Raw genomic sequence first — 23,561 nt, 5'->3', positions numbered from 1 at the left:
GAGAATTGGCATCAGCTGTGTGCTTGGCCATCAAGTGGTCACCGGACGTGCTGCGATGAAAGCCCGGTTCAAAACGACCAAACACACAGATCACTTTGGTTATTTTCAATGGAACCATTTGGCAACTTTTAAAAAGTAAACTTTTCATCCAGAATCTTATTGGCGTCTCGCTCTCACCATCCACTCAAAACGTAACGTTACTACTCTTTGGCCGGCTTGCGAGCCCAAACGGGGTGTGTGCGGTGTGCCTGTTGTTCTGTTTCCAGTCTAGCTAGATCCGGTGGGGGGTTGTAGCTGTTCTAACAATACAAGCTGTTGCAACAGCAGTTTGCTAGGCCAAAAAGAACGTTAATCTTACGCAGGTTTGCGTTAACGGCGTTAACGCGTTTAACTGACAGCACTAAAACAAACTTTGTAAGGATGAGACAAAACATTGCTGACCCTAAATTCCAAATTAGTCTATGCTAGCTAAGTATTTAATAATTAACATCCAGAGTGATAGGTCCAGGAGATTTTAACAGTGAATAAAACAAGCCTCTACATCGCAGTCATCGTAACCTCTTAAAGTCTCTAAAAACTAACATTGGTGGATACAGCGATCAGACGTTTTCTTTACCGATAACAAGCAATGAAAGAGAAAGATAAGAGTGGAAGTAAACACTGATGGAAACAATACAGGGTTTAAAATACTTCAAAGTTTTATGATGACAGAAAAGCATTCAACATGTTCATTAGTGCTCAGGGATACACACTTTTGTTCTGTCTCATCTGGCCGTTACGTCATTCGTTTAATAAGGTCAGTAACGAGGGTATCGATCTGATGGATTGGTTTGACACTTCGCTAACTAAAATGTCACTGTTTTTTAAGACTATTTTTTGGGGCTTTGCTGCCATTAATGGACAGGACAGCTAGGTGAGAAAGGGGAAATCGTCACAGGTCAGACTCGAACCCTGGACCTCTACATTAAAGAATAAACCTCTATGTATATGTGCGCCTGCACTACCAACTGAGCTAATCTGGCCACTTTTAGCCTTTATTTTGATAGGACAGCAAAAAACATGAAAGGGGAGAGAGAGGGGGAATGACATGCAGCAAAGGGCCGCAGGTCGGAGTGGAACCCTAGCCTGCCGCAGTGAGGAGCGATCCTGTACGCATGAATGCACACTCTACCCACTGAGCTATCCGGCACCCTAAAACATCATTGTTTACAAGTGAGTTAAATACCACGGTAATGAGGGTCTTGCTGATTATCACTTGCTGCATTTTAGGAAAACACTTTGCCAGAATTGACCAATTCTGAAGTCTTAAATATCCTGATATGACTCTTAGGCGACAGGCCTGTTACATTGGTACTAACACGCTACATTTCTGTGGATTCATGCTTACACTGAAGCACACACTCATACAGACCTTGCAAAAGTGTTGACTTATTTTAGATGAACCACTCTTTATTTCATTATTTCTATTCTTCCTAATTTCTTGTGTGCATGTCAATAGCATGCAAGTTTGAATTGCGTGTCTCCCTCTTTCTTGCTTAAACCCCAATGCTTAAAATGAGATTATGTGCGCTAACTTACAAGCATGCATACACACACACACACACACACACACACACACACATACACACACACACACACACACACACACACACACACACACACACACACACACACACACACACACACACACACACACACAGCCTGATTGAGTCAAATTCTGTAAACCAGCCAAATAAAAATCTCCACTGATGGGGAATAAATCTTGTTAGAAAGATTTCACAAAGCCTTCTTAACTGTCTGGTTTTTAGCTTGAAAAATAGATATAATCAGGTTCTCTTTGTCTTTTGAAATACAAATTTTGGAGATGATGATATTGTAGAGAAAAGTTTCATTGCGACATAATACAAATATATGTAATTTCCAAACACATGAGGATTGTTAAATCCTCCAAATGGAGCAAAAAAATGTTATACATGTCCTATTTTGAGTACATGGGTGTATTGTGAGTGGACCCATAGAAGTGTGTTATAGTCACTACAGTTATGGCAATTGCTAAAAACCACAGATGTTACATTGAATAATTGATTGCCTACGTCCTACTGTGATATTTTGTCTTCCTTCCCTCCGTCTCTCCCCCTCTCTTTCAGCCTCTCCATCTAGGGCATTTTATTCATAAGTGCTCTTATTCTTTAATCCACTTAGCTGCAGTCTGCTCTTACTGTGGCAGCGTGCGATCACAGTTATTTTAAAGCTGGTCTGTGCCACGAGGACAGCCCAATCTCTTTTGATGCTGAGCAGCCTGGACGGGGAACTCGGCGCAGGGAAACACTTCTGTCACTCAAAAGTTTTGTCAGTAGTTACTGTAGTTGGCCTCATTGGCAGTGATTGGTAGAACATCTCAAAGGGGAAAGGCATACTAAGGGGAAAGCTCTCTTACATTATATAAGCCAAGACTCAACAGAAATGTAAACGTCATACTGGTGAAATATTAAATTAGGGAATTTATCACCTTGACTGCGAGGTTAATCCGTTTCTCATACAGCCTGAGGTGCTTGCACTGATGAATTGTTTTTAAAATATTTCTAGTTTGAGTATAGGACATTAAGGAAACTATTCTTCTTTTTTTTACTTCCTCACTTTAGCCTGATTTGACTTTTAAAAGGAATGCTTGACACCAGATCTAGCATTTCCGTACCAAATACTTCATCTGATGAGTTTACAGCTTGCTCCTTTGTGGAGAGCAGCAACATTAGCCAGCTTTTTAATGGCGACCCAGAATCATGTGGCAAAATAAAAGCATCCAAACTTTTCAAATGTAAATGTCTGCCACATAATTCACTTTTCCACTGTTGAAAATTGATGAAGCAACCAATTCTGATGGCGTTTCTGAGTTATGAGGTTGTAAAGAAGAGCACGTCGTCATTCAACCACAAGGTTGACAATTCAATCCGCTTTCCTGTCCCCCCTGCAAATTGTGAAGCACATTGTCTTGTAAGGTAGAAAGGTGCCATACAAATGTAGCTATGATGTGGAATAACTATGGCTTGGAACACACTGGTCATAAGGATCAACAGTGGGGAAGTGGGTTATCCCGCAGGAGTTGCATGACAAGTCTCTTTGACTTTGGGTCTGTATTGGTATCCATTGTAACTGCTGTGAAGCCATGATAACAGCAGCTGCTGTCCTCTATAAAGGAGCGAGCTGAACACTGCAGAGCCATTTTTCAAGGCTATACAGGAAGTTAGAATTTGATATGAAACGGAGAGATTTTCAATTTTCAACTGGAAAGGAAGTGTTGTTTAATATATGCATTTGAAACAGGAAGACTGTTCAAAAGTTGAGCTTTTTTGATCAATTCTCCAATTCCCTGACTTTTTCCTCTACCAAACCTTTTTTGGTTTTAATCAGGTACACTGACTATTGAAGGTACAGTACTGTGTGTGTGTGTGTGTGTGTGTGTAACAGGAGTTTGGCGTCCGTAATATTGTAAATTGATTATGGCAGTGGAAGACATGGACATGGCAGTTAAAGATATAAAGGCGTACAAATGACTAGACCTTTATTATATTTTTTGTTGAGTTGTGGACTTCCTTTCCAAATGTTTGTAACGCGTGCAAACCCAGAGAAATATGTACTTTCATTTAATTGAATGGTCCTTTTTGCAGGGTCGCCTGGCATTGGTGTCACACCCTCTTTTACCCCCTATAGTTGTTCTGACTACCGGGGAAACACCAGATGATACAAGTTATTTTTTAGATTGTTTTGACCTCAAATAACACCACAATTGAACTTACAACATAGCATACTGTAAATTACAGTAGTTACTTGCGGCTATTTCATTAGAATGAAATGTCATAGTGTAAATTAACGTGACTGAACGTTGAATTTACCTGTCATCTGTGAACAGGATTTCTGCATCAATCATGTCTGATTTTCATCACAACGATGAAGACAACAACTCCCATGATCCCACGCTACTTTACCACATCATCAAAGTCCCATTTGAAGCCCGTTACTGTATGTTTAGGTTGGGAGTATATTAGAAGATAACTAGTTTATGATTCTGACCAAGTAGGAAAGCAACAGTGTTCCCAGAGAGAAGGGGACTGCAATATTGTTTAGATTTGTATTAGCGCACATTGTCGGACTGTATCTTCTGGAAGGCATTTAGAGTGTTACGTAAGGTGGCTGAGGTTGCTGGTTCGATTGTTATAGAAACGTAGGGCTTTTTTTTGGGAACATGCTGTGCTGTATTAAGTGTTAAATAATAATCTGTCTCTAGATTCAACATTTTAGACTTGAGAAATTAAGGAGGGATGATCAGCACAAGGTAGGATGATGGCAGGATCACAAGAGACAAAAGGTGAAAAGGAGAGAAGGAATGAAACTAAGTCACTGAAACGACAAAATGCCAATGCTCTCTCTGTGGTCTCTCCAGTTGAGGAGGTCTGTCTGAAGTTACAGAAGCTGACAATCGCCGTCTGTTTCTGTCGGTGCCCACATACAAAAGCCACTGTTGTTTTTTTTCTTAAAAAGGCTGGCACGAAGGACTGATACTACCGGAGAAGAAAAAAACCTTATAACTACTCAGCTGGCCCACAGATGGTCAAATGAGATTCAAACACATACTAACAGGAATACACATGCAGACACGCACATACTTCAGCTTTTAAGGAAAGATTATTTGTGTGAAGTTGTAGACATGCTAGTCAGACGACTTTGATCTAAATGAGAATGGTGAATCTGGTTACATGGGGTGTGTTCCGATCCCCTAGTAGTTCCCTGCGTAGTGGACTGCAAAGGGTGTTCTGCCATGTTAAGCTTCCTAACCATAGGGAGCAGAAATGCTCAGTTCAATGGGAACTGTGTAGGGAACAACTGAACAACGTTTCATTGCTTCGCCTGAAGCTCACAAGCAAGACTCCCCATCAGTCAGTGCGCCTCGCTAAAACCACATTGTGCATTTTGTTAATTAATTGAAACATACTTATTCACATAACATACATTCACATAACATACATTTCATTAGAATAAGTTTTGTAATGGCATTAGTTTTTGTTCCAATATTTCAGTTAGGGTAACGCATAGAGGAAGTGATATCTGCGTTAGTGATGTTGCAAGGTGTCACTCATGGACATATTTTGTCAAAAAAGTTCCCCTTAATCGACATCCCCTGAACAGGGAGCAGTGTGTAGGGGGAACCGACTATTTGCGTTTTTCCATTAATGGTACCTGCTCGACTGGCCTCGGCTCAACTCGGCCGCGGTGCCCCGTTCTCCTTTTCCCTTGCAGATTTAGTACCGCCGCATGCATGAGGCATGCTTGGCGGTCATCATAGCAGGAAACTGCCATGACCTAAAAGTATTTACCGGTAAAGACGACAGTTTTGTTCAGGACCCCCCCCCCCCTCATCTGTTTCTAGCAATGATGTCACAATGATTAGTGACTACTCTCTCCGACCAATCGGTAGTCTGCAAGTTTTCACATAACTTTTTGGTATCGTCTCAGCTTGCTTGGAACCTGAGATAGTAATACAAAAAAGTACCTGTTAGCAGGTACCAGGGACTTTTTTGTTGTAATGGAAAACCCCAAAAGGCGAGTAAAGTCGAGGAAATACCATGCAGTGGAAAAACGCCATATGTACACTGTGGATCGGAACGCAGCTGTAGTCTGCTTATGGAACTATTTCATCCATATTCCTGTTTCCCTGCTATGGAGCAGGGCAGGACTCATGACTGAAGATGGGGTTACTCTGTTGCAGTATAGTATTGTTCTTTCTGTCGTGGTGCTACTGTGGTTGACCCAACCCTTGCAAACACTGATTCACATTCCTTTTTGTAACAGCTATAGACCAACACCCCAGGGTGAAGAAGATCATGGCAGCCTAGAGGCTCACCCTAGGATACACTCTGCTGCTCCGTGTTATACTTGTGCTATTGTGCTGTTTCATGCTGTTGCTCATGGTGTGAACTGAACTTACTTACCGTGCTGCACCAAAAGCAAATTCCATCAAACCTGGTTATGTAGAAGGTAAAGTGAGGTAATCGGAGCAGAAGCAGGAGGTGGAAAATATTGAGCACTACACTATCGAGCAGTTTGACTGACGTGTTGCAAATTCCATAACTCCAGTAGGTCAATTAAGCACACGGACATCTGGATATTTGGATGTAGGCCGTTTATTTTTAATTCTTAAGCTTTAATTGATGACTTTAATTGATAAATTGTTGGGTTTCTGGTAATAACCCCACAGAGTACAGAGTACGGTCTAGAACTGCTCTTTTATGAAAAGTGCAGCGAGATAACTGTTGTTGTGATTTGGCGCTCTATAAATAAAATTGAATTGGATGACGTCTTTCAGAGTTGCTTCAAAGAGAGTTCAAAGAGAAAAACAAAGACAGAAGATTTCTCAACGTATAGCCCTTTCTTCTCCAGGAAAAGTTGCAATTTATTTGCAGGGCTTTCATCAGATGAGCTGCAGGTTTGTTATGAATGAATGAAGTTAAGCGGGAACCAAAACCAATTGATTTGAAAGTTAATACAGGCTTGTCTATTGCTCTGTCAAGCGTGGAATTCAGAGGCGAGTGGAGTGGAAGTTAACTGGATCTCAGCAAAGAACAAACTTTTTTCTTCCCAGTGAGAAAGGTCATTTTTGGTGGGGGTGGCTGCCGCTGTGACCAATTGAAAGTTAATTTACCCCCACCCACACCAGCCGACCCCTTTCAGTCACACACACATTTCAATAGAAATCTTATGGTGGGCGCTATGAGTAGTCTTCCTTCCCAGATGCATACACACACGCACGTTCTAAATTAGCACTGTGATGCCTGTGTGTGTGAGGGCGTGCCAAACAAGTGAGGAATTGGGGGCGTAACCCCGTACTGAAAGATAGAGCAGAGAGGTGATTGTTTTGTATCCATGGCAATGGAGAGAGTCGGAGCAGAAAGCCAACAGGAAGTCAGGGTGTTCCACGCGCCATCGCGGGCCTCCTCCGTTGTCATGACGCTGTAAACTGTTGTCATGGAAACTCCGCTGATTCAGGCTGAATGCTGATGGAAACCATGTTGCCTAGATTCTTCAATGAAAGGGCATCATCCACAGCTTTAACACATGTTAATAAGCTGGTTCAGGGATTTTTTTTTAAGTTCTACTGCTAAACTGTCAGCATATGAATTAGTCAGTATAATCTACAATATATAACAGTATTTTTGTTCTCGCTCGTTTAACTCAAAACTTCAAATATTAAAGCTAGGACAGAAAATCCGACAGCAAAATAAATCCTTCAAGCCCTTTAAGTCAGATAATTAAATGTTTTTCTCTTTTCTTTTGTTTAATTTTTTTTGTGTTCTTTTTCTACTGGTTATGACAGCAGGAGACTCCAAGCTCTGGTCTTTTTGGTAAATAGTGTTCAGTGCTCTATTTTCCCTCTACAGAAGCTGCTGTATTAGTTTAATTAGCCCTGCTTCACTGAAATGCTACAGGATTACTAACCACATTCACACTCGCACACACACACACACACATTCTGGCTGTGTCTCATTCCGCACATCTCCGTCAGTACACTGTTAATGTGCACTGACCACTTACTGCCGTAGTGACCACTTTCAATGGAACACTTAATACACTTACTGGAAATGACGAGCGGCTCAGCTTTCCGCCTCTCAAAATCGGACAAAAATCTATTAAACTGGCCTTTGTCGATCAATGAAACAGACAGATTCAGCAACTGTCTGGCCTATTAATTGCCTAAATGTTTTCAGAAACAGGTTTCGGTGAATATTTTTTGTACAATTTGAAATTGTATTCCGAACGAGCCGCCATCTGGCCGCCGTTAAGCTTGGTTGTAAAATCCAGGAGAAGCCAGACCCACGTGACACGTTTATCCAATCAGCTGCCGGTCAACTTCCCTGATCCTTTCTGCCTTGTCAAGATGACGCCCATTTAGTGCAAGAAGGGTCCATCGTTCCAAATTGAACTTTTTGACCATTTTTGGAGGGTCATCCGGGGTCTTTCAGGGCACTGACGTTTTGCGTTATCTGCACAATATACTTAAAACTGAGTGTTTGAAGTATGCCGGTCGGCGGTTTCAGACACAGACGCTGTGCAGTATTTTCTTAGTCTCAGGTGTCTCTGAGCGTCACTTACTCCTAGCTTCTTGATAAGATATGTCCTGCTTGCCTGGTTTGATTTTTAGCCCGAAGCAAAGATTTGAGGTCAGTCCCCCGCTGGGTCTCCAACTGTCACAGCTCAACAAAAATATCTCCGCTACAGGGTAAAAGGTTCATTCATCCCCTCAACACCTGACTTTAACCCAAGCCTGGCTTTATCAGTTTGGACCTGAACAGCTCGAAATAAATACAATACAGGTGTATCTGAGGAAGAACCACACTTTTACTGGCATAACAGCATTAATGTGAAGCCCTAAGAAAAAGACCCAAAAGGCAAGAGCTCTCTTGTTGCTTATTGAACAAAAACATTGAAAATTAAGTGTGAACCTTTTCCTTTTCAGTTCCACTTAGACAGCGATGACGTTGTATCCAAATCCTTCTGGTAATGCTGAGTATACATTTTTTCTAAATCAGTTTTTTTACATTAACATTAGTGGAGTTATTGTACAGTCGTCCCAAACAGCTGGATAGCTCTGGATAAAGAAGACACATGCGTTGTGGCTTTCCTATTCTATTTTGTATTTCGTCCTGTAGTATATTGTTTGTATCCATGGAGGGAGGTGCGTCGGAGAGGACTTTTGTGGTGGGAAGCTTTGCACAGGATCTGCACAGCTCCCTTTGAATCTCAGCATGGACAAAATACAGAATTTCAAATGCAGCACTTAAGGCGTGCTCCACTTCCAAACTGAAGCTGAAAGAGGCAAAAAGATGCCCTGTGCAGCCGTGCTTTCATCACTCGCTGACTCACGCCATCAGTGTGGGTATTATTCATTCAAATTGCTGGCGGTTATTCATTTCTTTAACCGCAGTTCTATGAGCAGTACGATCTTTTGTTCTTTTTACTGCTGGCATACTGTTGTGTAATGTCTTACAATAAACCAAGGATCAAAATTGGGTCTTTATAATGAGTGCAATAATAAATGTGGTACAAATGCACCAATCTAGTAGAGAAATTGGTGAATCTGCAGCTGTCCCAAGTTCTGCCTCTGAAAAAGGTTTAAGTAACAGACCTCCGGTCTACTACAGCTATAATGTTTCTGTTGTCAGCATTGAGCATGTTTTTGGTTAAAGCTGAGTAGAGTTTTAAATAACAAGACAGTTTGGTTTTATTAGACGTTTGGAGCCAAAGGGCTGCAAAGGAATTGGTGATACCCCATCTGGCTGGACAAAGTGGGTGCTACCTGACACTGTGTGTGTGTGTGTGTGTGTTTGTGTACATGCACCCCCTCCAGCTGTTCAACTGTATTACCACCTCCAACACAGGGCCCCAAATTCTCACGGTCAACATACACACTCCCAAAACTGACACCCTAACCCACTAGAACAATTAGAGTGCCAGACACACACAGATCCCTGTGATAGACTTGTCTGATAAGGTTTTATATTGCAGCTTTAATGCTGCTGTGTCATTTTGGAACAATGCAAGGTTTGTTTAGCACTCAAACAAAATATCCTCCATTTAATACGGAGCCTAATCTCATTAAGTCATAACCTGGACTTCCCTGTGAGGCTTCGTTCATTCAGCCGGACAGAGGAGATCAATGGGAGACATCTCCTATGCTGCGGTACTAGTACTAAGGCACAAAGGAGCCGTAAAGGGCCCCAAAATGCCTGCGCTCATGCATATGGACAAATCTATCTATCTGCACTAAGCAACATTTTTTATAATTCAATATATATTGTTATTCTTATTGGACGAAAATGGAGATAAGGCTTTACTATTCTTATTTCTCATCCACAAAAAAAAAATCTCCATCTCCTCTACAGGACATTGTGGGGATTGAATTAAATGGTTAATTAGACTTAGATTGGGAACTAATGATGGTGCCTGCTGTCCTATCGACATTTGAGTAAAAATGTTCACTACCCAGACAACAAATTATAGATCCTCTCTCTTCCCTGCTTTTTCTTTGTGCGTCTATGTTGTTAACAGTCCTGTGCATAGTTTCTGATATGACCAGCAGCAAATCACATAAGATAAGGCTACAGAGACCGTAAGACAGTAAATGAGAGAAAATAAAAGTCAAGCGTACTAACTCAACCAGCTGACACTCAACACAGCTGAATGCTATATAAGTTATAGTCTGGCCCCTGGAGGTATGTGTATGTACAAATGTGTGTAGATGAGTGGGTGCGTTTGTGAGGTCAACAGGTGTCACGTTTTATGTGACATGGATGTTGTGTGTTCAGCAGTGTTCAGTTATGGCACCAGTCGTCTTGGAGTCCTTTCACTTTGCAAAATATATTTAACAGCAGTTAGTTTAATTTGCAGTCCACAGTAGGAATGCTACTCATTATGTGTTGACAGAGGGCTTCCAGTGTGCTGAGCTCTGCTCAAAGAGGAGGAAATAGTATGTTTCCTGGTCACCAGGGACTAGTTTTTCAAAAGTAATCCAGTGGGATTTTGGATCACGGGTGGTATCAGATCTTGTAATCTGATTTTACATTTGTTGTGGATCAAACCTGCCTTTTGGGTTTTTCAAAACTTCTATTTCTACTTTGCATCTATTTGAACCCCCAAAACACAGGATTATTCTGACCCTGGTGAAAACTTTTAAAAAACTGGTCACCAGGGCCAAGTTTTTCAAGACATTTAATCTGTATCAAAATGATGGAACAAACAATGTAGCCTACTCATTTAGCAAAGAACAGGTAGGAAAAATACTGGTGGCCACAAGTAGCTATTGTTTGTTTTAATTTTAAAGGTCTCATGATATGGTGCTCTTTGGATGCTTTTATATAGTTCTTAGTAGTCCCCAAATACTGTATCTGAAGTCTATTTCCCAAAATTCAGCCTTGGTGCACAATTACAGCCACTAGAGCCAGTCCCACAATGAGCTTTCCTTAGTATGTGCCATTTCTGAGTCTGTAGCTTCTAAGGAGGAGGAGAGGGAGGGCAAGGTGGAGGCTGGGGGTCTGGCCTTGACCGATTGCCACTGTGCTCGTTTGAAAGCCATGATGTCTCTCTCTCACTCACGGGTGGACCAAATTCTCTGGGCAGAGAAAGGGGAGGTAACCTCTGTCCTTATGACCTCATAAGGGGCAAGATTCCAGATCGGCCCATCTGAGCTTTCATTTTATCAAAGCCAAAGCAGGATACCCAGGCCTTGGTTAAAACCTATCACTATTTCCAGCAACTGGGGGACAATAGGCAGGCTGGGAACTCATATAAATGTTAAAAAACCTCATAAAGGGACATTTTCATGCCATGGGACCTTTAACAAACAGAACCACTGGAATAAACAGGAACATTTGACATTCCTTATTTTGTCATAATGTTAAATAGCAAAACAAAAACAACACTATGAAATAGTCCCTATCTCATTAGATGCCTCATGTATACTTCAAATATGACAAAATGTATATATCATCAGTAAACCTTTATTTTATGATAATTCACTTAAAAAACCTCTCTGATGTTATTTGGTTCCAAAAATCACAACTGAATCCACCCTTCTGATGTTATTAGGATAATCCTGTTTTTTGGACCAGATAGATCCCAAACGGAGTTTAAAGTTTTGAAAAAACCCAAAGGGCAGGTTTGATCCTGGTCAAAGGTAAAATTGGATTATGTGATCTGATATTGTTTGGAATCCCTCTTTTGCTTTTGAAAAACTCATTTCCAAGATTTGATCTAATCCGTGATCTGAAATCCCACTGGATTATTTTAGAAAAACTGGGCCCAGAGGATAAACCCCAATGACTTTTGTAAACCCCAGGACTTTTCCTCCACCACTATCATGATGCTGACGTTTTTTTTGACGGCGAGGGCTCTGAGGCGGCCAGTGGTAAGGGCAAAGCCTCTCAGAATGATGGCTGCAAAGGTGAATCCCTTCAGGAAGTTGTCTGCGAAGGCAAATCCCTTCAGGATGTTGTCTGCAAAGACGATTCCCTTTAGGAGGTTTTCTGCAAAGGTGAATCAGTCAGTTGGGCGGAAGACAGGCGAAGGTTCAACTGGGCTGAAGGCGGGCGACGGTCAGCTGGGCCTGCGTCATCCAACAAGGTGACAGGAACAGAAGTAGGGGGGTCCGTCAACCAGGCAATGGGGTCAGGTCTGACCACCGACAAAAACACAAGGAGCAGGAGTCTCTGTGGCACTGAACAAAGGCAAAGTCTCTAAGGTGCCGGGCAACGGCGCATCCCCTGAGGTGCCTGCCCAAGGCAAAGTCTCTGGGATGCCGGACCATAGCAAAACCTCTGGGGTGCCTGGCCAAGGCAAAGTCTCTTGGACAATGGTCAGCTGAGGCACTATGAGACTGGTCAGCGCAGACTCTGGGAGAACGATCTGCATGGGGTCTGGGCAAATGGTCAGCGTGGACTCTGGGAGAATGGTCAGCATGGACTCTGGGAGAAAGGTCAGCGTAGACTCTGGGAAAGTGGTCACCGTAGACTCTGGACGGCTGGACGGTAGCTGAGAATCTGGACGACTGGATGTCACCTAAGACTCTGGAAGGTTGCATGTCTGCTGAGACTCAGGAAAGCTGCACGTTACCAGGGGCTTCAACAACACGGGCTCCAGTCCGCTGGACAGCGCGGACTCCGGTCTGCTGGACAGCACGTGCTCCGGGCCACTGGTCAACACATGCTGCGGTCCACTGGAGAGCATGAGTTTGGGCTAAAGAGAGGTAGCTGATGAGCTGGCAGACAGGTCAGGGGAGCTGTTAGTAGATGTACTAGGCTTTTTTCTTCCAGCTGGAAGGCTGGTTGCTTTGGCCTCCTAACCGACATGGCAAAATACTGCAACAAAGTCATAGACAAGGGAGAAAACGGAGACTTAAACATAAAACAGGAAACAGAAACATACAACTATGACATTAAAGAGCGTTGGCTATTGATCGGAAAATAAAATTAGCTTCCCTATTTGGTATAGGTATAAATGATCTGCGAATAATGAATCCTTATAACTTTAGTTATTCCCCAACTGTGCATATTTCTAGAAAACACACAAACTCGTTTATCAGCCTTCAGAGCAAAACCCTCCACAGATACATTCACTGAACCATACCAACACGTTCACTCTTGTGGACTAAACAAGTCCCCCAGAGGAACACAGGGCTTCATTTAATAGAACGATAATCACATCTATTGTTAAATATCAGTTTGCGTTGGTGTAAAATGCAGCAGATGAACGCGTTCTCCATCTTAAGGATTTTGGCTAAATCAGCCTCCGGAGTCCTGTTATCCACCATAGTTCTATTCATTAATGTTCAGGCGGGACTGTTTCACTTACCCTAACACTAATAACCGAATATTCCCCGCAGCGTCGCCAAACACTGCCATCTAGGGCTGCTGCTGCATGTTGTAAAAAAAATATATATACACAGCATACATTTTTTTATCTAGTCATTATTAGACTTTTATTGCAGTTTTTAATATTAAGGATGAAAAATACACGCTCGAAGGTTCATAAAGTATACTACACCAGATAGCTATATTTCTTTGCCCATACATCTACACTTGAATGAAAGTTCATGCCCCCTCCTTCTGGGTTGTTGAAAGGCCTTCTATGAAACATAAGATATCGGTAACTGAAGAAGGAGGGCAAAGGTCAAAGCCAAGTGGATTCAACAAAACAGTAAATTTCAACACTTCATCACAAAATCCCTCCTGGAGTGGAACTTGATGGATAGATGTAAGAGGATCTGAGGAGAAACACTAGCTTGTCTGGAAAGTGAGAGTAGATGGTTGCAGTTTCAAAACCCATGCCTTTATGATCTTTGTCCACATGTTTTTTTTTGTAAATGCCTGGCTTACAGTGGTAACCCTTAAGACATCCGTTGTATTTGATCTGGAAACTCCCGTGTTAAGTGCGGTTTAACACCACAGCAGACATTCCATCAGACGGACCGGGTCAGCTCTTATTTTGGTGACAAATACATTGCGTTTTCTCTGACGGCTTCACAATAAAAGCCACCGTGTCCTTGGCCAGTTGAATGCTTTTAGTGAACCATCAGCATTAGGAAATGTTGGGTTTACATTAGCAGTGTCATTAACTAATTACAGCTCTGATACAGCTCTGTTAGGAGAGTGAACAGTAAACAACCGAGAGCTTGACATTTAAGATAAACACTACAAACACTAACACTGGAGTATCAATCAGTATCCATCATTTCCTGTGGCTCCCTTGTGGGAATGTAGGCTTGGCAAAATAGTAGCGGAGTCACTAACTCCACCACTAACAATAAAAACGACCATGTATCTATGTATATACACATACATTAAATTCCTAATGCTGAGAAAATGCCGACATCAAATATTAAAAAAACAAAAAAAAGTGGGGTATCATTGAAACTTGTGTTTGCATTTTGTCATTGAAGGGCTTGACCCCCCCACCACATCATTTAATGAACATGCCTATAAGATCAGATCATAGGTCATTTTCCCTGATAGGGATTTCAGCATCCACCTGACTGCCAAGTGGGAGCAAACACTCTTCACTTGTGCTTTGCCTCAACATGTTTTGCCATGTTACGTGTGTATGAGCGGCGCTCTTGAAGTAAATTATCCTCAGTGACTGCCACTTTAGTATGAGTGAAGCTTGTAGTCAGAATATCAGGTGTCTGGCTGATACACATTCTCATTTAGCTTTTCATTTTGCCTCATTATTCAGTCTCACAATGACAGCTGTGGAGTGATCCTCACTCGTGCCAGTACACAGGGCAAAGTACAAATTGGACTGAAGCTAATTTAGTTACATATTAGAATATATAGAATATATAGATATATAGAAATCAGTCCTTTGCCCCATCTGTTGTCTCTCAGCCTGCCCTTGATTCAGCATCGAAGAGCCAATAGGTATGAGTGTGCGATGATGAAGCAGAACACTGTTGGAAAACCGCAAGTCTGTTGACCTTTTTTTCTGTGAATAAAACATCCATATAAATGTCTTGTTGCCACCGCAGTCTCCTAAACTTTTAATGTCAGGTCTCTGAAACCTCCTGGGAAATCGGATAAAGCAGATAGAGTGCAATAGGTGGAATAATACAGTGATTCAGCTGTGAGCTTCATGCATGGCCAGACTGCAGCAATCGTCCCATCTCCATCCGCTGTGCTCTTAAAGCTGAGCTCCGGTGTCTCTTTGCTCCTGGCTCTTTGCCTCATCTCATTCCACTGATTCCTCCAATGACTGACAGCTATTGTATGTGGCTCTTACTACTTTTCACTCAATCAAAATGTGTGCAGGTTCTCCTGGCTGTAGAATTAACGTTGAAATAACGTTTCCATGTAAAAGAAATATGTTTTGTGTACGTACCCAATATGTGGACATATCCATCCATTCAATAGAGGTGTACATCACAAGTTGTATTATGTTATATTGATTCTTTGGACGATACAATATTGGCTGATGATGATGGCTGATTACAAAGTCTGTCAGGATAAGATTTTGATTACAATTCAGGGGCCTGAAACTGATATGAGACAATATCATAAGCCCAAATAACTAGGGGTGGGAATCACCAGAGAACTCATGATACGATATCATCACGATAGTCATGCCACAAAACCATATTATTGCGAGAAAAATATTGCAACTGTCTGTTATAAATTACAATTTCTTACCTTTTTTCCAACTTCAAAAGTTTCCCAATTTCAAATTTGGAACCCAAAAGGAAACTTTTGTCAACATCTGTTTCATCTAAAAAGATACATTTCACTGTTTGTTCGTATCAATTTTATTGCCGCAAAATGGGATTGTCCAGCAGAAAAACTGACCAACACATACATAATAAAAGATCGATACTTGGCATCTGTGTATCGATAAAGTAATGCCACAGAAAATATTGCGATACAATGATCTATCAATTTTTTCCCCCTACCCATACATTTAACACAATCTCCAGTCAAACAATACCGGCATTTGATTCTTTTTATACCCACATAAAAAAAAAAGACGATTTGTATAGTTTTTGCTTGCAGCCAATCAGCAATTTAATGGAGATGTGGTAGCATTTTTCGCAACTGAATACTTCCATTCATGTAATGATGGGTATCAAATAACGTAAAAAAAATTAATTCAAAAAAAAAGTATCAAATGTGTAATATTGCTCTATTGGTATCTCTTTAAGGGTGCTGGTATGGTACTGGTAGCATCATTTTTTAAACGATACCCAGCCCTATTGGTCACTGGTGCTATTTTTGTGTTAGTACATTGAGAGCAATGCAAAAACCAGTCTAACTCCCTTTATGTGCACACATACAAAGATAGGAAGATATCTGATAAGCAAGATGTTACTATTTTGGAGGAAAGAAAACATTGCACAATGCAGTACACAGGAATCAGGCGCGTTTGAGTGCATTCTCGTATTGGGGTAACCTGTTCATTACTACTAACAGAAATTAGGGGCATTTTTTAATGCTTTTCTTACAGTAGGGAGTAGTTGAATGGAGATGACAAGAATTGCAGGAGAAAAAGATGCAACAAAGGTTCCTGGCTGGACTCTAAGCCCTAAGCCAAGAGGGCACCCTGGCAGGTGTACTTTTGATACATTCTCTGTTACATAAATGTTTTGCAGATGCATGATTAGTACCTGGTCTCAATCCATTTGACTGTTTACGAGTGTTATGAGAAGCTAAAGTTAATTTAGATTTAGAGCGTTGTCCTTCAAGTTAAGAGCACCAAATGTTAAATACATTAGTATACAGTAACATGTGAGACTTGGCGACTTTCATATTCTCACATTCCCCCTTCCGGCGCCTTTGCGCCATTTAATTAAATCAACCTGCTCAAGACACAGTGGTTGGTTAAAAGGTGTAATCCATCACTGTTGGAAAATGGACTCTGCCAGCTCATTCCTGTGAGTCCAGCTTCACTTAGTTTTTCAAAGAAGCTTTTACTTTACAGTTACATCAGGATGCATCAGCTGACTGCCCTGAAAGAGGTTGTGGTTTGTGGTTTCATTTTAGTTTTTCTGGACTCGGGCCAGATGCAGTTGGAAGATAGGTAAGATGAAGAGTAGGAAACTGTCTCTGGCCACAGTGACCACGTGGGGAGAACATGTTACATACACACAGTAAATTTATTATGTACTTCAAAATGTGTATTATAATTTTCAAGCTCTTTCAAATGCATTTTAATTCAATTCCACTCTCTGATTTTGGTGTTCTCATTCATTAGAGTGAATTCAAAATCAATTTCAAGCGTATAGTTTCCCTATTTTAGTCCAAAGAAATCTCCCAAATACATTTCCTTTTCAAACGGAAATTCTGTTCTCTAATAAGCTCTCAAAAATCACATTGAAACAACAGGTGATCCTTCTGTTTGTATGCGTTTGCCAAGGGCAAATTAGATACAAATCCGCTGTAGTGTGATGTTAATGAAGCTATTATTGATGCTACAAGCCCACAGTCAACTCCATTTTTCACTCTTTCCCCTTTTGCTTGTTTTCTTTCATTTTTCACATCAGGCTTTCCTCCTTTCGTGCTAACATGAATGTAATCATCAAGGGTATGTGATGATGGGGGGGGGGACAGGGTAATTTAATTACAAAAGCCAAAGGGAACTTTATCAGGTTGCGTACTATCCTGGATCAATCTGTCTGCTTCTATGGGAATTTAAAATAGGGGTGTGCATACTAATGTCCCTGGTATATTAAGGAAAAACATTTATTTCATTATTCATTCACAAAGAAAAATTGGTGTCCTTAAAAGGTTTGATTTTCCTAATTTCTTTAAAATTAAGGCATTATGATCAATTTCCAAAAGATGTTTTTTTATTCTTCTTTTTAATCAACTTTAATATGTGTGCGTAAACATTCTCAAGCCACTGTATATTATTATAGATGGCAATTTGAATAACAGTGTAATCTCATACACATCACCCTGGGAAACAAGACTTATGTGCTGTCATTCTTCCTGTCATAATCCTGTTTTTTGTCGCCTAATAAATGTTATATTTGTGAAGTTCCTCCTTTCTTTTTCCTCTTTTCCTCCTCCTTTTTTTTCCTCTTAAGTTTTGTTTTACAATCCGCTGATTACACGGATATAAAAGAGAATAGCAAGCTACATGTGGTCAGGTCAGTCTGGTCCAACCATGATTGTTGCTTTATAATATATTGGTCTAGTATTTGTCATTCCTGTCAGTACAGTTTGGCACAATAACAGACTTTGGTCATATGCCATTATCTATTCAAAATATTCAAATCAATTTCTTATTTCCAAAATGTATTTTCTTTTCTTTTCTAATGGCAGGTGATGGCTTGTTAGCATCAAAATGGCGCCATAGGAGAATAGCTTACCCCCTTGGTCCTTCTCCCCCCTCTCTCACCTTTCACATCTTCTGCTGTTTTGTCAAGCTAATGGCCGAAAATGCCCAGGAAAATAATCTTAAAAAAAGAAAAACAAGTATGAACTTCCATAACTATTAGCCACCAAGCCATGAGTCACTGCTCAGACTCCTTCTCATCTTTTTTAGCTTTTTTAAAGATCCAGTCTGTATTTTAGCTCTTTGTTTGACCATTCAGCACTGAGCTCCCTATAACCTCCCAAAGCAGAAAAGAAACAAAAATTGTTTTTAACCTTTAGCATCAGTCTTTTTTTTTTTTTTTTTTAGAAAGAAACAAAAGTGAGTGTAGCAATTGTGAGGTACAACATTGAACCCCTCAGGGGCTGCATCTGTATCAGGGTTTGTTGAATATTCATGATTGCAGAACATGTTACAGGTGATACAGAAGAGTTTTGTTTTCAGAGTTGATGCACGGCTTTACGAGTTCAACAACACATTTCATGTGATGGAGAAGGTAGGGGTTGAATGAGCCCAAGCTATAAGGTCCCATGTCATGAAAATGTCACTTTAGGAGGTTTTATAACATTAATATGAGTTCCCCCAGCCTGCCTATGGTCATCAGGTGGCTAGAAATGGTGATACGTGTAAACCAGAGACGTCATGGCTTTTAAAACGTTGGTCAAGGATACACGCACGCACGCACGCACGCACGCACGCACGCACGCACGCACGCACGCGACCCCTCATCCTCAAAAGCCACAGACTCAGAAATGGCTAGTCCTAAGGAAAGCTCATTGTGGGACTGGCTCTAGCGGCTCTAATTCTGCACCAAGGCTGAATTTTGGGAATGAGACTGAATCTGAATCAGAAGATCAGCCCTAATGCTGACCTTCTGCTGACTGAGTGTATCCTATCGCACATGCAGGGATTTCTCCAATGTTATAATCCGGCTTCTGTATACAGTAAACACTGGGATTATACTGTGTTCATCTGTGCTACATGGATAAACCTAATACAGTGGCTATGGTGGTAATTGTCCATGACCTAAATCAGACTCTACACAAGGTTTCCATCTTCTCGGACGATAGGTGTTTGGTTTTTCTGTGCGTGATCAGAGAAGAAAGAATGTTTTGTGTTGTTTGAATGCCGGTCCCCTTTCCGATGTGTTCTAAATATTGTATACATGTATTATGTGACTCACGTTCCTTCCTGCTCTCCTCTATATAGAGGATAGCTCAGCAACAGGCTTTGTCAAATGATATCTGTTGTGCCTGTCCAAGCCACGTGTGACATAACTGATTGCATGAAATATGTCATTTGGTTGTGTTTTTGTAGTTTTTTACAGTTTCACTGTTGATATCCGTGCATATAGGGTTCATGTCTGGCTGCAAAAAGGCTTACTGTAAGTATATTTCCATGTAAAACATTAAGGACATGTTTATAAGTATGAGTCATCTCAATGGAAATTCAATCTTGGCAGGGTAAGTGTGTTAATGTTGGGATTTCTTTGGATGTAAAACTTTCCCACAAGCAAGTAACACTTGATAAGGTTGCTGACATAAATACATTATGCTCTTTTATAGAAATACAAGTGGTTCTCTGATATCAGTCACTGTATTGACTATCACAAAGAGAATTGACTCATTCCTGTTAGCAGGAGGATGAAGAGTAAAAGAGAAACATGAGTATAAAGAAAGTGAAAACTGAAAGAGAGACGAGAAGTGGAAATAGCATGACGAAGAGAGACTTGGGATGTCTATGTGTGTGTGTCATTTAATGTCATGGAGCAAGAGAAGACAGCTAGAGGAGATTTTAGTATGAATGTACAGCTTGTACGTGAATCAGGCTAGTCACACACACACACACACACACACACACACACACATCCTAACTGAACTGTGACTTCATACGTCATTCTATCCTCTACAATCCCTGAGTGAAAATTACCACCAAGTAATAGATAGCTGTGCATGCATGTATGTTTGTGTGTGTGCATGTGTGTGCTGCAGCATTTCCCTTCAGCACCCTGTAAAATTGTCTACTGTGTGGTGATAACCAATTATGTTGGTACCGTCTGTCTGTCTGTCTGTCTGTCTGTTTGTTTGTCTGTCTGTCTGTCTGTCTGTCTGTCTGTCAATGTACTGCACACAAATCATCTTCCACCTTTGACAAAAATGCTTTAAGTCTTTGTGGTTGTTGAGGGAACCAAATCACTCTTCTGTGCAGGAGCACTTGAAAAAATGCCCAAAGCTGTCGTGTGTACACGAACAAACAAGCCACTGACATCATGTATGACAGTGTTAGCACAGTTGACTTTTCCTCTCTGACCAAAGGAAGTCGGTCTATTTCCAGGCAGGCTAGGTATGGTTATATGTTTCCCCTAAAATGATAGGAAAAGCCTGTCACTCAGCATATGGCACGCAGCGGCTGGACAATTGTGTTGTTTTTTGTTAATGCAAAATGATTCTAATCACCGTCATCTCATTCTCTTGGCTGTAGTTGTGGCAGCAGAGCCGCTGGTCCGAGGCCTTAGGAAACTCCCTGAAGATGTCGACTGGTCCTACTCAGGTCTGTATGAGCCGTTTATTATTTTTCAGATTTTCTTTTGAAATTGCTAGCATTAGCAGTTTCCCACATAGATACAGCAATTTCAGATTTTTGGGGGGTACTCTACATGAGCGGAGATTTTTGTAAAAATGTGGCAGCAGGCCTATATAATGAGAAAGAGAATAAATCCAGAATAAAATAACTTTTATTACTTAAAAAACTGAGTAATAATTAATAATAAAAATGAGATTTGCTTTACAAATCCGTTTTTTTGAATTGCAATGTTACAAAATGTTCTTTTTCAGAAAATGTTGTACATCAATAATAAAGGAGCAATTAAACCTAAGCATATTCTGCTAATGTTTTATCGCTCCTTCATAATTAATGAACAAAATAAGAGCAAAAAAGTCTCTACACTTACAAACAAACAGGAACTGTTTCTCTAAGCCTGAAACGTCAAGTTTTTCTCTGCTAACCTTTCGAAATCACACAGTCATGTCCCGAAACAGAGAGTAGAAGGGACAGTTCCATCAGACTGGTAAATGTCAGTCTGAATAATCACACAAATTGTATCTGTTAACATCTCCTGTGAGACGACCTGCCTCGGACCATATGGTTAGATAGTATCCGCTAACTCAGCACGAAGCCCCCGCTGGGCTAAGCTCAGTAGAAACAAAGACTGTACACAGACGGACAGTAATGGTCCCAGAGGGAGAGATTAGCTTCTTAATGGCCTGGGGGAAGCAGGAGGAGCGATCACGCTCAACAGGTCATCAGTAGGCTAAATGCAGATTTATTAAACTTCTTAACCTGCACCCCGAAACGACTGCTGGGGATAATTCACACATGCCTTGGTTTTGTTTTTGTGATAATCAATTTTTAATTTTGATACATACAAGATACATGAACATGTAACATGAAGAAATCCCCCCCCCCCCCCCCCCCCCCCCCCCCCCCCCCCCCCCCCCACACTTCCGTCATCACCACCTACCCAGACGAAAATCAAGAAAAGATGACAATGTCACTCCTCGATGCGAGTCGAGTGCAGATATGAGCCGCGCGTGCTCAGATTTAAATGGTTTACGGCATAACGTGTAATACTGAAATTTGTGAAATCCGTAAAATAATAAACTTACCTCATTACAAACAACAACAGAAGATGGAAATCATTTTGAAAAAAAAACGTTTTAGCCATCTATTGTTTGATTGCTAACAATCAAAACGCCATTCCACAAACGTTCAATATGCCATTTAACAAGCGTTCAAAACAACATTTAACTAGCAGCCTTTGTGTTTGATGCTAACTTGTAGCCAGCAGTGAACAAACTTCGTAAGTAGGTCCATTTTTACTGTACTGACATTACAGAAATCTTGTTGCACGCACGTGTTGTACATGCGCAACTCACATCTGCACTCACATCCGGCAGTGACAACACATTAATGTAACTACCGTGATTACAATATTCCAGACCGTTCAACAAAATACTGGAGTAACGAAATAGACAAATAAAACACCAACAAACAAACCAAATAAACATCTATCCATCCCATCACGCACAGCTCTCCCTGGCAAAAAAGCTTCTTAGGAGCCCTCCAGAAGACACATGTTGTCTGTAACTCATAATGCAGGCAACAGATCTGAGGTCCACGTAGCCCTGTCATGATAGATGCACCATTTCTCAGAGTGTCCCAGCCATTATTTCAGCCCACGCTTTGACCAACCAGCTTAAACGTCCTCTGGCATCTGACTGCTAATTGGATAATTGATGTCACTAATAAAAAATAAAACAATAAAACGATTTTCCCCTGTGAATATTTCTCGGAAATAATCTTTGGTACAATTTGAGTTTTTCTGGGAGGACGGTTGTGTGGATCTGTTCTTTAAAGCCCTTCTGTACCTCTCAGCGGCTTAAAAGGGAGGCTTGCAAAGACACACAGATATGTGATGCTTTGTTCTAGAGCCAAAATTAAAAAAGGGAAATTCTGTCAGATTTTTTTTTCTTCAAGTTTCTTTAATTTACCAGCAACTCCGAAGAAGAATAGTCATCATAAAACATTTTTTTTGTGTGCAAGTGACGACTACAAGCCAAAAATAAATACCATAGAACACGCTTCCTCAGCTATTTGTAAGAGCTGAACACCTCCACGTTCTTGGAAATTGAGTAAAACTGCTACATATATTAGTTAATAAAACTGATAATGAAATGTAAAAACCCAAACAGAATCAAATTATTGTAACACTGCCACATCATCTTCTGAATTGCTTATTGTGGGTCTCAACATCCTTGCAAACAGCGATTTAATATGAAACCTGGGCATGAGCCACGTTTTAATTGACTCATGTTCATGCAATGAATCAAGCCTGATTCTCCCACACACTCTCACACACAAGCAGCAATTCCAGCCCTTGTGTATCCGCCTTGTGTCTGCTCGTACTTGTCAGAGCAGCGTGAATATCAATAGATGCACATGTATTTTCACCCTGCAGTTTGTTTTCTTTCCCTTCGTCAAATCTTTACAATCAATTCCCAGGCACATCCACCCGTCTGACTATGGAGTAAGAACACTATCAAAAAGATGTATGCGTAACTTTATGTATTCATATTCATATTTTTACATTCATATTC

At 40.9% G+C, this 23,561-nt stretch overlaps 1 protein-coding gene across 5 annotated transcripts in view; it reads left to right on the top strand.

Moving 5' to 3' along the window:
* Window positions 1-23,561, top strand: part of LOC117938623 (receptor-type tyrosine-protein phosphatase zeta-like) — a 77,928-nt gene that overhangs the window by 13,120 nt on the left and 41,247 nt on the right. For all 5 annotated transcript variants that reach the window (XR_004655450.1, XM_034863344.1, XM_034863343.1 and 2 more), the window contains one exon: window positions 20,887-20,955. Coding sequence is in view for 3 of the 5 variants with exons in the window: in XM_034863343.1 (XP_034719234.1) it covers window positions 20,887-20,955 (69 nt within the window). In the remaining 2 variants the exon portion in view is untranslated. The remainder of the gene's footprint in view (window positions 1-20,886; window positions 20,956-23,561) is intronic.

This window comes from Etheostoma cragini, chromosome 23 (genome assembly GCF_013103735.1).
Source record: "Etheostoma cragini isolate CJK2018 chromosome 23, CSU_Ecrag_1.0, whole genome shotgun sequence".
Classification (NCBI taxonomy): Eukaryota; Metazoa; Chordata; class Actinopteri; order Perciformes; family Percidae; genus Etheostoma; species Etheostoma cragini.
Note: the sequence above shows the minus strand (reverse complement) of the source record. Positions and strands in the feature narration are given on the sequence as shown.